The sequence below is a fragment of the Castor canadensis genome, chromosome 17 (genome assembly GCF_047511655.1).
Source record: "Castor canadensis chromosome 17, mCasCan1.hap1v2, whole genome shotgun sequence".
NCBI classification, from domain to species: domain Eukaryota; kingdom Metazoa; phylum Chordata; class Mammalia; order Rodentia; family Castoridae; genus Castor; species Castor canadensis.
The window spans coordinates 39,384,935-39,400,255 of NC_133402.1; the positions used below are offsets into that span (position 1 = coordinate 39,384,935).

At 40.3% G+C, this 15,321-nt stretch overlaps 1 protein-coding gene across 3 annotated transcripts in view; it reads left to right on the top strand.

Annotated features, from left to right (window-relative positions):
* Positions 1 to 15,321, top strand: part of Itga9 (integrin subunit alpha 9) — a 332,745-nt gene that overhangs the window by 57,049 nt on the left and 260,375 nt on the right. For all 3 annotated transcript variants that reach the window (XM_074060465.1, XM_074060467.1, XM_074060466.1), the window contains 4 exons: positions 1,462 to 1,591; positions 5,337 to 5,422; positions 7,715 to 7,783; positions 12,732 to 12,869. In XM_074060465.1, coding sequence (XP_073916566.1) covers positions 1,462 to 1,591; positions 5,337 to 5,422; positions 7,715 to 7,783; positions 12,732 to 12,869 — 423 coding nt within the window. The remainder of the gene's footprint in view (positions 1 to 1,461; positions 1,592 to 5,336; positions 5,423 to 7,714; positions 7,784 to 12,731; positions 12,870 to 15,321) is intronic.

Genomic DNA, 15,321 nt, shown 5'->3' on the forward strand with positions numbered 1-15,321 from the left:
TATGAGGTCCTGCGTTCAATACCTAGTGCTGCAGAAAAAAAAAAAGAGGAGGAAGAGAATGGGGAGGGGAAGAAGAAGAATAAAAGGAAAGGGTTGCAGGGACAGAAACTAAAAGCAGAGAAAGACAGAATTAGCTGAGAGTATCCTAAGCCTGCAGGCAGCAGTGGGAGGGGAGCCTGATACGGTTAGAAGAGTTGACAGTGTTAAATTTTACCTGGAAAAGTGCTCTTAGAAAACAGTATTTTCTAGAATTTTGGAAACTACAAAGGAAATAAACTTAGAACAAGAGAGAGGGACAGAAAGACTGAAAGGAGTACCATAATCCTGTCATCCAAGGGGGAAAACATAAATGTTTTGGAACTTATCCTGTTTTTCATGTTTGTACATGCATATCTGTATGTTTTAATAAAACATAATCAGTAAATCAATGACATACTTATTGCTTGGTATATCCTTTTTAACTCAACAGTACTTTGTGACTATTTTATCTTCTATGGTATTTTTAATGTAGCATAGAATTCTGTTGAATTCATGTACCTTAATTTGGAATCTCTGTTGTTAGATGTTCAGGTTGTTCCCAACTTTTTAAAAACACAGTTTTGATGCATCTTCTTGTCGGTAAAGTCATGTTGATATTCCTGTCTTCTTCTTTAGGTAACTATCCTTTTGGAGAATTTAGGATTGTGATCATTATTAGTCATTAGATGATTTTGTAGTTCCAACATGCTCTTACCCCATTGTGGATGCAGAACCATTTTCCCCATAATCTAAATGCTGAAAAGTGTGCCTTTTGCATTGAGCTTGTTTTTTTAATATACTACTGTCTTTTGCTGCCTTTGGGCTCTTTCTACTTTAGGTTCTTACCTTAGTTGGTCTCTCCAATCTCTTGTACTTATTTTGAATTTGCAGTGGGCCAGAACATCAGGCTTCAGAATGGTTCCTGAGAAGATGAACCAGGGATTTCCCTGAAGGTTTTAGTGTTTTTGCAAAGCTGATTTTGGTCACTGTTTTCTACTTTTCATGCATTGGACAGCTGGAGTTGCTGGATAATGGGGCTGCAGTCCAGGCTCGGGGAGGCATTGCTGTCTTCTCCTGAGCATTGTTCCCTGGAATTCTGTGGCTTAGGGCAATGTCAGTTGTTTGCCATTTCTTTTTTTGTTTGATCTTGGTAGGAAGGGGAGGATACATGTAGAATCATCTGTGGATAGGATAGGGACCTAAGGTATTAATCACTCTGTCCCCTGGCTCAGTTATTTTCTCACCTTTAGTCCTGATAATTCTACCTGTATGGTAGCTTCCATAATGCCAGGGAATCTTGTGAAATGTTTATTATTACAATAAAAAATTGTTGGTGAGGTATTTTTAACTTAATCCTGACTATCCTTTGTTGTGACTAGTTCTGAATGTATCCCCCAATTCCCTTTTCAGTTTCCCTGTTTACCTTTGGATTTCTTTTGGTAGGAGCTGGTGGTAATGGGTGCCCCAGGGTCATTTTACTGGGCTGGTACGGTCAAAGTGCTGAACCTCACGGACAATACCTATTTTAAACTGAATGATGAAGCAATCATGAACAGGCGGTATACCTACCTAGGTGAGTAGCTCTGGGAGTTGAAGGTAAAAAAGAAAAACTGTGATTATCACCAAACTCACAAATTATTGTTTATTGGTGGAAAGAAGTGTTAGTTGGCTTTTACATCTATTATTCTGATTATTTATATTTTTAACTAAAGCACCTTAACAATAGTCACATATGTAAAAAGTAGAGAGGGGAAAAAAAGGAGGAAGCTGAATTAAAACTGCTGATTTCTTTCAATGTGAGTCAATGCCCTGTATAGCTATCCTTATCTCAACCAGCAAAACCCCTTGTTCCTTCCTATTATTGCTTATACTCTCTCTACAACAAAATTAGAGATAAGGGCAAAATAGTTTCTGCTGGGTATTGAGGGGGGGAGCGGGAGGGGGTGGAGTGGGTGGTAAGGGAGGGGGTGGGGGCAGGGGGGAGAAATGAACCAAGCCTTGTATGCACATATGAATAATAAAAGAAAAATGAAAAAAAAAAAAAAAAAAACTGCTGATTTCTTTAAAATCCAATAGTTGAGCCTCTAGGAAGGCAAACATTTCATCTCCTTATTTTAGCAGTTATTCAAGTTCAGATGGTCAGATACAAAATGAATACAATACATCCTGGCTTTCCTTAGATATCACTTTGGGTGGTTTCTCTGCTTCCTGTTCATACATGTGAATAATAAGAATCAGAAATTAGTATGACAGACAGTTTAATTAGAGACTCAAAATTTTCCTCTTCCATTTTAATCTTCTAGAAACTAGACATCAGGCAATAGTGAAACCGGATTCAGCACACACTATAGTCATAGTTACTCCAGAGGCTGAGGCAAGAGGATACCTTGAGCCCAGGAGGTTTGAGGCCAGCCTGGGCAACATAATAAGACCTCAACTCAAAAAAAATTAATAATGCTGGGACAAGACCATGCACGTTTAAGAACAAAGATAAGCCAGCTGTAAAGGCTTCTGCCTAATTCCAGCACTCAAGAGGTTGGATGCAGGAGGATCACAAATTTCAGACCAGCCTACATAATGAGATGCTGTCTCAAAACCAAAGAAACAAACAAGAGCAGTGATAGGCTATCTTTGCTTATGAAGATAAGCATAATGTAGATGACAATTACAAAATCTTTTCTTTATACCCTAAGTGCACTGAAAATGAAGCTTAATTTAGGAATGCCTAATAATGACAAAACAATGCTCTTTCACATTCATTATATATGAATTAAATCAGGGGAGCCCTTGAACCTCTTTTAGCACAGAAGGTCATTGGAAATTTCCTGTTACGTGGGTGTTGGGAGTTGGTGACTTAACTTTTCCCTTTCAGTTAAAGTGTTCCGCCTAGTAGCACAGACCCAACAGTACTTCACTGAGTTTTTTGTTGTCTGCTACTGTGTCCACCTGACTCCTTAATGCTGTCATTTATTAAGCATTTACCCTGTGCCAGGCCCAGTAAATTATTTTTTTTAATTCCTGAAACAACTTTAAGACAGCTACTTTTATCCACATTTTATAAGTAAGGGAACTGACATACAAAGAAGCTATCTAACTTCCTGAGGTCACATGGTTTATAAGTAGCAAAGTAGGGCATAAACCTGTGATTTAGCTGGGCACCAATGGCTCACTTCTATAACCCTAACTACTTGGGAGGCTGAAATGGAGGAGGATTGAAATTAGAGGGCAGCCCAGGCAAAAAGTTCATAAGACCCTATCTCAACATATAGGTGGGTTGGTGACACTTGCCTGTTATCTCAAACTATGCAGAAGGCTAAGATGGAAGGATCACTTGGCCACCCCTGGTAAAAAAGTTTTTGAGAGCCCATCTTAATGGAAAAATTGCTAGGCATTATGGCAAATGTCTGTTATCTTAGCTATGGTAGGAAGTATAAAATAGGAAGATCGTGATCCAGGCTGGCCTGGGTAAAAAGTGGAATCCTATCTCCAAAATAACCAGAGCCAAAAGAACTGGAGGAGTGGCTCAAGTAATAGAGTACCTGCCTAGCAAGTGTGAAGCCCTGAGTTTAAACCCCAATACCACCAAAACCAACCAACCAAACAAACAAAATACTTGTGGTTTCTGATGTAGGGTGTAAATGCTGAACTCCTACTAATCTCCATGTGTGGTGCTGGGACAGCTCTTGTTGTTACTGTTACTGGAGCCTCACTAGGCTATGAGCACCTTGGAGATAGGGATTCTGTCTCACATTCCCAGGAGTTGGTATATATGGTGCCTGGTGTGGAGTAGGAATGCAACATATTTACATTGAATCAGAGAATGAAGAGAAGGCAGAAGAAATCCTGGTTTGGATGGTGGCTTAAAGGTATAGGACAGATCCTGAGAACCTTCATGTCCATGGTTTCTCCCTGTGTACAAATCAGAGATCATGGTCTGCTGCACAAATTAGGGAGGAGCAGTTGAGAGTAGGTCTCACTCACAATGCTTTTAAGTAATGTGAACCTCTAGTCTGAAGGAATCAGCTAGCCACATGAAGAATAAAAATTGATCATGATATGATACTTGTGGACAATACATGTCACTACAAAATTCAAACATCTTATAACTACAGAATTAGAGTTTGAGAGTGATGACAAGGTTTGGGGAACACATGGCAATATGTACAAGGTTTCTGCTGTTTAGAGGAGTGCTTTCAGCCTTCCAGCAAGGCACTTAAAAAGCAGGAGACATTTAGACTAAACTTAAATGACTTTTCCCTTTGTTTCTCGATTCCTTTTGCATCCAGACTCTTTGAGATCTATCCAAAGATCTCATCCATCCATCCATCCATCTATCCATCCATCCATCCATTCATCCATCCATCTATCCATCCATCCATTGTCAGCTTCTTTCACCTTCTCTTAGGAAGGATGTGATATCTCTGTGATTCTGGGCATGTTGTCTGGCCATGTTTTGTCTATATGCAGATTTGTAAAACAGCATTCATAGATTTGTTAGATTAAAAGAGATAATGACACACGAAGAAATGTGTAAAAAATGCCCATATCGGATTAACTCATAATAACCCCAAACTGGAAATACCCAATTACTCAGCAACAGGAGAATAAAGATATGACGTATTCATACAAGTAGAACATTACTCAACAATAAAAAGGTACAAATTACTACTGTGTGCAACAACATGGATGAATATCACATGTTGGATAAAATCCAGAAAAGGCAAACATAATATACAATGATAGAAATCAGAATGACGGCTACCTATGGGGAGATTTGCATGAGGAAATAGCATGAGGGAACCTTTTAGAGTTACGGTTCTATGTTTATATTTACTTTTTTTTTTCTGGAGGGATGGGGTATGTGCAATGGATCAAACCCAGAGCCTTTTACAGGCTAGGCAAGTGCTTTAGTACTGAACTACACTCAGTGCCCTTACATTGACTTTCTGGATCTTGATGGTAGTTGTAAGGTTATGTACATGTATATGCATTCATCAAGTTCTGTATTTCAGTTGTGTGTGCTTTACTATATGAAAATTATAGTTCCCAAAGGAAGAAAAAAAAGAGATACAAAGAGATACAGAGTATTTCGCACAGAACTTATTCCAGAGTGGTCAGAAAACATTCTTTCCTGCTCCAGTAGCCTTGTGAATGTGAACATGTGCTTTTGTGACATGAGTTGTAGATGTTCCAAGAATAATGGAATCATAACTGTACAGATAGTAGACATGCTCAAGAAACCTTTTCATCTGATGCATAACTTTCTTCCCTAGCCTTCTTTCTCAACCTTATCTTTGGTTTTCACCCATCTTGTTCAGGCTATGCAGTGACCGCTGGCCATTTCTCTCACCCAACCACTACTGACGTGGTAGGAGGCGCCCCACAGGATGAAGGCATAGGAAAGGTGAGAAAAGCCTGTGTTATAACATGGGATAAGACAAGAGGGGAGTGTGCTGCCCTTGTTGTAGAGGTTTTGCCAATGGGCTTATAACCTAAACATTCTCTTGGGTTGCTGGCAGGTAAATGATGAATCTATTTTCTTACAACCCTCTGAGGTTTTTCATAGCTGGCTCTGTGTGTATGTGATTTATAAGACTACCCTTGGACTGGAGACATGACTCAGGTGGCAGAGTATCTCCCTAGCAGGTGTGAAGCCCCGAGTTCAAACCCCAGTATCTCAAAGAAAGAAATAAGACTACTCTTGACATCATGGCACCTTTGAAAGGAATGGCATCCCATGCTGTCCAACTTCAAATACTTCATCTTCCCAGATTTGGCTTTGACTTAGTGGAATCAGGTCTAGTCCTAGATATCTTTAGAGCTTTTTATGTCTGGATTTTCATTTATTTCCTCAATGTTTTAGAAGGAAACATGACTGGTAGAGCCCAAAGCTGAGCTAGAAATACATGGATCTAGATTTCTCTAAAGTATCTGCACCAAGTGTAGAACAGATCCCATGCATTCAGGACTGAGTACCCTTGGGAATAATGGCCTTATTGGCCTGAATTATGGAGAACTATGCTTACTGATTCTTTGATTTCAGGATATATGAACTCTAGCTTATGGAGGTCCAGATGGGTCAGCACTCTGTCTTTGTTGTGTTGGGAAAGACTGAACAGTGGCATGAATTTTGGATCTATAGTCCTAATGGGCCCTAATGATGGACCTATGATAGAGTCTGGCCACATCACCTGTGGCTCAGTGAAGTGGGATCTGAATTCTGGATAAGCCTATATTGACCGAGACGACTGTTAATGGGAGCCTTTAGGCAGGAAATCTGGATGATCAGAGAGCTAATGTGCCATCCAACTGACTGGGCTTGACTGAGATATGTTCAATAGGTCATTTCTGTAGGTCCTCCTGGGCAAATATGAGCAGGAGCCACTGCTCATATTTCTGGAGTGTGTGTCTCCCTTCTTCCTAACACTGATCCTGTGGGGAGAGGTCCTTTGAAAATGAAACCAGACAAACCAGGCTCCCAGCCAGAGGGTGGGAAAACTGTGCTGATGAATCTTGAAAACTTCAGAAAAGAGTTGGTTCTTTCTGATTCTAATGAATTCCTCTACATGGTGGAAAGAAAAGCCCTGAGTGCAGTCTGCATATCATTGGTATCTTTCTGGGAGGAACTACAGTGCCACCATGGTTCTTCATCATGTTGGTGAAAGTGCTTAACCAGTTCATAACAAAGCCTGTGCTTTCTTTTCTCAGTCATTGTAGTCAGTTCAGTGTATTGTTTCTTCTTCATATAATTGTGATGACTGCATGGTATCTATCAGGTCTTAAGGCAAGAATGGTATTTATCAGTAGAGCCAGATCGAAGGAGTTCTGGATCCAGTTAACAAAGAACCACGAAAACTCATCTTTGAATTGAGTTTTATGACCCAAGAGGCAGTGGGGAAACCAGTAGTAGTTGACAACATTGCTGACTTTTCCATGTTCCCAGGGACTGGAGTTCATACAGACTTATCTCTAAGGACCCTAAGATGGACCTCTGCTTCTGGCCTTTAGGATTTTGGTGATTATTCATTTCTGGTGTCAGAAAAAGTGTCTGGTGACACAAAAGTCTTCACAGTAGTATGCATTTCCTTTATCCCAGGACAGGGTCCCTTACCCTGGTTCTCATGAGATTGTCTTTCCATAAGTTCTTGAAAAAGAACTTCTGCAGTCTACTTCATTTAGCAAGTTAAATGTCAGTGGGTTCATGGTTTAAATGTCTCTGCTAAGGGCTCTGAAAAAGTTCCATAGTAAAGAAATTTATTTAATGTTCCCATTTCCCAAACTAAATTCTTATTTATCCAAGCAGATTCCATGACTCTAATATTATGTGGAATGACTTTGGAGAATTTCTTTGTCTAAGAAACTCCCCTCCATCCCTTTGTTTTATGTTGTGATAGCTGATAAAGTTCTACAGGATTGAAGGAGCTATTTTAAGGGAGAAACCACTTTTTCTGGGAATTGAATTGCATACTCATAATGTGGAAACTCCTTGGATTTTAGCATGCATGGCTCCCTTGGAGCAGAGGGGATTTCTGTCTCAGTAGTAAAGGCCACATTTTTTTTTGCAGTGTTGGTCAGATGAGAATTATGCTGAAAACTATTCTTTACTATCATTAGCCTGCCATGTGAGTCCCAGGAAGATGGTGATAAATATATTTTGGTCTTTGCTTCCATCCTAACTAGTTTATTTCATTTATAGGTTTATATTTTTAGAGCTGACCGAAGATCAGGCACCCTAATCAAAATTTTTCAGGCATCAGGTAAAAAGGTAAGGTTCTTGTCATAAGTGACTAATTTTCATTTGAAAGATGAGATTATGTGGGAGTCAGTTTCTTTTAGAAAATTGGTTCTATGTACATGTTGGTGCTTTTACTTTCTCAGTGATATGTATAACCTGCAGATTTCATGGGATTTGTGCTCCTAAGACACATAATGTAGTAAGATGAGTTTATACTTGCCTAAGTTACAGCACAGCATTTTTTTCTTTTTAAATTTTTATTTTATTCATATGTAAATACATTGTTTGAGTCATTTCTCCCCACTTCCCCCCGCCCCCTCCCTTACCCATCCCTTTTCCCTTACCCCCCTTACCCTTTGCTACCAGGCAGAAACTATTCTGCCCTTATCTCTAATTTTGTTGAAGAGAGAGTATAAGCAATAATAGGAAGGACCAAGGGTTTTTGCTAGTTGAGCTAAGAATAGCTATACAGGGAGTTGACATGGATTGATTTCCTATACATGTGTGTTATCTTCTAAGTTAATTCTTCTCAAACTAACTTTTTCTCTAGTTCCTGGTCCCCTTCTCCTATTGGCCTCAGTAGCTTTAAAGTATCTGCTTTAGTTTCTCTGCATTGAGGGCAACAAATTCTATCTAGTTTTTTGGGTGTCTTACCTATCCTCATACCTTCCTTGTGTGTTCTCCCTTTATCATGTGATCAAAGTCCAATTGCCTTGTTGTGTTTGCCCTTAATCTAATGTCTGCATATGAGGGAGAACATATGATTTTTGGTCTTTTGGGCCAGGCTAACCTCGCTCAGAATGATGTTCTCCAATTCCATCCATTTATCTGCGAATGATAACATTTCATTCTTCTTCATGGCTGCATAAAATTCCATTGTATATAAATACCACATTTTCTTAATCCGTTTGTCAGTAGTGGAACATCCTGGCTGTTTCCATAACTTGGCTATTGTGAATAGTGCTGCAATAAACATGGGTGTGCAGGTGCCTCTGGAGTAACCTGTGTCACATTCTTTTGGGTATATCCCCAAGAGACAGCACAGCATTTTAAAAGGTTGTCACAGTCCAGACAATCATTCAAATGCTGCATTCTCTGTGTCCCTGCCTCTGTGCCTCTTGCTTTTGTTTGCCTCTATCTGGCTCATATTTATGCATTTCTATCTCCAAAGAGATCAGATGCAGTTAGTGTAGGTAGCAAACCTATTACACAAACCTGTAATACCAATTATTTTTAAATGACACAGGAAGACAGATGCTTCTCAATGTCCCTGTCTTTCCAGCCTAAAGCTGCCCTCTCTTCCCATATCTTCAGCCCTCTGTTCTCATTGCCTAAGGGACTGTTGTCACATAAAGAAAATCTAAACAAAAAGCACCCACATTCCCTTTAGAACCTTGAAGTGGAAGTAGCTCAGAAATCTGCCCTGAAGTTAGTCCTGGAGAAGGTTTATCTGCTTCTGTCATTCCCATCCTGTCCCTGATCTGTTTCCTGAAGGTTTTCATTATACTGTGTCGTAGTCTAAGATTAAGCCAGTTAGACCATCCTTTGATTAATCAGCAACATTTTCCTTGGGCTTCTTAATCTGGCATATCTTCATGTTGTTTAGATCAGCAGGATGGTTTGGCTGAGATTAACTGCTCTCTGGGACACAGTTTGCAATTGGGAGAAAGGGTATATGGTGATTTGGAAGCTGGTCTTGGTGAAAGCCTTAGTGGGTTCTGGGGAGAAGCATAGTGTTATCTCAAAGAAGGGAGGGTAGCTTCAGAAGATAGAATGCCAAGTGATTTGCTATTGCTCTGTGACAAGGAGAGAAAATGATTGTTTCCTTCCAGGGCCACATGCCACCAATCCTGGTTCTGATCATGCTCTGAGTTAGACCTAAAAGTACACCAAACTTGGATCATTTCATTTTGCTCTGATGGTGAACCATGTTTTGAGTTCCAAAAATTCTACTTTCAAGTAGATCCTTTTTTTTAATTTTTGTAATTTACAACACTAATATGTACATTTAGTATATACTTATCATAACCTTTCCCTAAAAATGCATTAACAAACTTGGTTTTGTATTTTCCCTCAGTACTGTGCTGGCCTGTATTATTTTAACATTTCCAAAACCCAAAAGCAACATTGGAAAGTGTGCACAATTTTGCAAAAAAGATTTTCCAAGTATCCCTGAAGTTAGAAAAGAAATAACTATATGCCATTTGTGATTTTTTTAAAAGAGTCCCAAATAGCAAGTAGGGTGTAAATGCTACTGAGCCTGACATATTAAGCCTTTCTCTGAAAACCCATAAATGAGTGTGTCTACTGTGAAAACACTGCCCTCTCCCTTCAAATGGGTTTGAAAAGTAATCTAAAAGGTTCTTTAGAGTAAATAGTGGGGCTTGAGCATGCCTGTCACCCTATGATCTGAGTATCTTTCTGTCAGTTGTAGTGGAGTCTTCTGTTATGGTCCCTTTCTCTTTCCTCTTCACTCTCTGCACCTCTACCAAGTTAGTGCCTGTTGTCCTGGCATAAATAGAAATCTGATTGTGCTTTTTCTGTTTCCTGAAAATCTCTTGGTTTAGATGATGACTTACATGGCCACCCACTTATGCCTAAGTTCCTCAGGTTTTGGGGATAGATTTCAAAGTGGGTGATATGAGAGGATAAGGTAAACCTTTGAGAAACTCCCATCCAAACTTCCTGAGGACTCTGCCCTCAAGTTCCAGGACAGACATGGTTGCATGTCCACTTGAATGTCTATTAGGACAAGGTAAGTCAGGTTCCCTGACACAGAGATAGGAGAGCCCATGTAGTCATCCTAGATACATAGACTTCTGCCCTTGTCTTTTCTTTGGGGCTCTTCTTGCTGGAATTTCTGCCATGTTCTATTGTTACCACCATCCTGGTGTACCCTGTGGCCCTCTGGCCTTCACTTTCTTTTCCCAGTATCTCCAGCTAGCTTTATGTTCATCATCCTTTTTGAAATGGGCCATTAGCTCTCTTTACATGTCATATTCTGCTTTTTGCCAGAAGAAATGAGATATTCTCAGTTCTCTAACTTCTGCATTATCTCATAGGGAGAGAACATGACCCTCAGGCTTTCAGAGGACATCCCTAGCTTTTACCCTTGTTTCTGTGGTCACACATAGAGGAGAGTTCCAACTCAGCAAACCACAGGTTAACTTCTGCTATTGTTTAGTTACTCTTTGGTCAAATTGTCCCACATCCTGCCTTCCTATTAGGAAGAGAAAAATATAATAATAAACACAAAAAACTGGCTCTACTTTTTATTGGTTAACATCTTACAAACAGCACACATACAAAATCATTAGTATGTATGCAGTTCAGATTTTAGCACAAATAGATCCTCCACACACACTTCCAGGCTGATGGGGAGTTTGTTAAAGGACTCTTACCCCAAAGAATATTATTGCCATATTGGGGTCTTATTGAATCACCTAAGTATTTGAAGTATTTGCATTTCAAAACTTTGGTAGGAAAGTTCACTTTCAGGGATTTCTGATTTTAACACCCATGAAAATGCCCAGTGAAACAAGCCACTGTAAAGAAACAAACAGTTTGTCCCAGAGAGCAGCCATTGGCTCTGCTCCTCGGCCTTGCCTGTGTCTTACTGCTTTCTGTTCCTAAAGCAACGATAGGCAGATTGGCAAGGCTGCTGAATTAGTGACTGGCAACTTGGTTTCTGTCCTCCAAACCCACTGTGATTCCAAACTTTCTAGAACCATGACATTCTCCCTCAAGAATGGGGGAATTGACTTTGACATGTGCCTGGGGAAGGGGTGCTCGGCAGCCACTGCCATATCCAGTGCCAGCATCAGCTGAAGAAGTAGATTGGAACACTGTCACCTCTTTCAGAGCCTGAGGTCACCTGCCAAACTCTGATGATGAGAAAAATGCATGTTCATGTTCTCAGAGCCAAGGCCTCTTCTAACTGAAGCATTTATTTTAAAATGATCAGCACATTTTTTTTCAGTTTTTTTTTTTTTAGATGTTGCAAGCTAGCACCTCTAGAGAGGACACACCTATAAAAGTTTTTGTTTGTCCTGTACAGGATATGTTGATCATTTTTTAATATGAACAAGTCAGCATCTGAACTCAGCACTTTAAATAAAAGTTTAGATTTTTGGCTTCTCTTGGAAAATAGGAAGACTGGTCCTCTGTGGGTCAGTCCTCCTCAGGTGGCAGTTTGCTGCAGCTGGGCAGGAGCTGCTCCTTCAGCTGGGTCTGTGGGCTCCAGCTTACCACAGTCCCCACCACTCCATATTGTTACTTAGACACCAAAGGCAAACATCACTTGCTACCTATAAGCACACTTGCAGTTATGTTTTCTTATGTCTGTATCATCACCTGGTATTTGGATTTGAGACTTGGGATTTAAAATAATAGTTTCTGGGTTAAGCCATGATTAAAGAAAAGCCAAAAGAAGTTAACTTTGTCCTCCCCATCAGTCAAACAGTCTTATAAGTTATACCTTCTCTACCACTTCAGTTTTTGCCCTTTTAGCTCTAGCTATGCACAGGAATAGGGAAGGAAACCTATTTCTCCATGTTACATTTATTTTTCATATCTGCTTTGTTTTGTGAGATTTCATACTCCTACTTCTTGGCTTTGCCAAATGTCTGATATATAGACCACTCTTATTGTTGTAATCTGTATTTGCAACCTTGACTTGAGTTTTTACAAACAGTAACTCATTCTCTAGGTATCAGTTTATTTACAGTCCCCTGAGAGGACTCCAGGAAAGGGAGGCTCTGAGCCAGTTAGCCTTGGTCTGTTGTTGATTGGAAGGCTCAAGGGAGTTGGGTATGTTACTGTTTGCCTAGGTGTTGTGGTTTATAGGCCAGCATAGCTGTCACAGCTTCTGAGGGGCTGGGGGTACATGTTTCTAAAGCCAGTGGGCTGGAAGAAAGCGAGGACTGTGGTGTATAAGGGCAGACACTGAATGCTTTGTTGTGACTTAACTTGGTTGCAGATGGGGTCTTACTTCGGCTCTTCCTTGTGTGCAGTTGACCTGAACAGGGATGGCTTCTCTGACCTGCTTGTGGGGGCCCCCATGTTTTCTGAGATCAGAGACGAGGGGCAGGTCACTGTCTACATCAACAGAGGAAATGTGAGTACACTAATGGATGAGGGGCCAGGGTGTGTTGGGGGACACTTTTCCAGTCATAGTGACTGGCACCCCTAGACGTGTATTAGGCCACATTGCCCAGAGAAGGTAAAGACATGATTCCTATGTGAAGAAGCTTAATGGTTCATTAATGTACAATTACATGCAGTGTGACAACTTCAGATATTCATGGTCCAGGGGAAATCTTAATGGCTGTTGTTTGAGTGCTCACTGTGTGCCAAGGACTGTTTTTCCTGCTCCTATGAATGATTTCAGTGCAATATATACATGGTATTAAGTATCTTCAATTTTCAAATGAAAAAACTGAGGTCCAGAGAGATTCATTCACATGTCCCAAATCTAAAAGTGGTGAGGCTGGAATTTGAACCTCAGCAAGTTGGCTTCAGACCTGGCATGTTTTGTCTCTAGGTTGTGCTGCCTCTCTGGGAGAGAAGCAGAGGTGCTACCTGAGAAGCAGAGGATGCAAGAGCTGGGAGGATATTGAGGAAGGAGTAGGAGTGAGGCAGACAGGGTACAGATGGGCACCCTGCTGGGATTGGTACAGAAATCCCAGCAGAGACCTGGGTAAGAGAATTGAGGTGAGAGTAGTAGGCCACTTAGTTCTGCATGGAGTAAGTGCTGGTTGAGGGCCAATAAAGAGGTCAAGGGATGCATTCATAATGTCCCTTATTCTGCCATGAAAAGGGTGGTACAGGGTCAGAAAGACACCTTCACCTCTCTAGCCAGTGACTGGGGGCTGCAAGTAGATGGCAGAGCAGTAACCAGTGGAGGCAGGGTACCAGCATAATCCTTTCAGAATCTAGAAGTATGAGTATTCAACAAGAGGAAAGTGGTTTAATGAATGCATTCTTGTCTTTTAGCTAACATGAGAAGACATATTTTGAGATAATCAATAGAAAAAGCAGGTTAAAGATCACATGTACAACCTTTAAAAATGCTAATAACAGATCTCTGGGGGATGTTTCTTGGGTAGATTTTTAGTTTTATCTTTATCCAAACAGTTAAAATGTAATACTTCCAGTATAAAAAATCAGTAAACAGTATACTATAAGGCAGTGGTGAAGATGCTAGGAGAGGACCATGGTGTTTGACTCTAATTTGGTGGGCAGATGTCAGGAAGAAGGGGCCATCATTGGAAGTGGAGCCAGGGAATATTCTACCTTGTGCTACCTGTGGTATTTGCAGACTCTTTGGGAGGATGGATCTAAAACTGGGGAAGGGAGTGCTTCTTGATACCAGAGGCAGCAACTCTGGGCACCTGCTTCCCCATTGACATTCCAGGAGGGGGACAGGGATGAATGAGGTGGTCATTCTATAGATGAGAGCAATATATGGCCAGTGGCTGTCATCATTGTATTTGTAGGAGGCTAAAGAATTTGCATGGATTTTGAGCCCAACAGCCTAACTGTGTGTCTAAATCAGAGGTGAATCTTGGAGCATGATAATTCCTTCAAACCTCTGAGTATGATTCATACTTCCCCTGCCCCCCCACCCACCCAGTCCCTTCTAGTGTATCTTAATACTGTATGGTTACCCTAAATACCAGGGTGTTTTTAAAAATTTTCTGTTGAATCTTATCCAATTTCATTAATAATTGAAGGTACTATGAAGGAGTGAAAAAAGTGATGACCCTGGAGTAGGTAGACCTCAATTTGAATCTTAGTTTTGCCATCTCCTTGCCTGTGTGATGTGAACAAATAGCTTGAAATTGATGCCTCGATTTCCTCTTCCATGAATTAGAAAGGGCCTCTAAAGGAGGAGGTAGATATTTTGTGCTTGGTATATAGACAGACTTAGCTACTGTTATTTCTCTCTTCCCCATCACATCAACAGGATGAAGCATGTACATCAGGCCTTCTGAATCTGAGGGCTCTGTATCATTGGATTCAACCAGTAACAGATTGAAAATATGTGAACAAAAAAGTGTGTCAATACCAAACATGTAAAGACTTTTTTCTTGTCAGTATTTTCTAAAGGATACAGTATAACAACTATTTGTATATCACTACATGGTACTAATAATGACATACAGTTGTGTATGTGTATTGTGTATGAGTAATATGTAAGTATATCATAAATAAGTATTACAAATATATCATGTATAAGTAATTTAGAGGTGATTTAAATATAGGATATATGCAAATATGATGTTTTATATAAGGAACTTGAGCAGCTGAGGATTTTGGATTGTGAGGAGTCCCAAGACCAATACCACACAGATACCAAGGAAAGACTCTATTTGTGTTGTGGGGTGGGGATTTCATTGATTCAAGAAATCATCACATCTTTATTGTTTTCAAGTTGCCAATTGTGTTTATAGTGAAAGAGATTTGGTCATGACAAAAGCCACATACTCATGGGATGGTTTGCAGGTCCAAAAAGCTGGCATACTGGAAAGGGTTTAAACATTCTTTTGCCTCAAAGCCTCAGATTA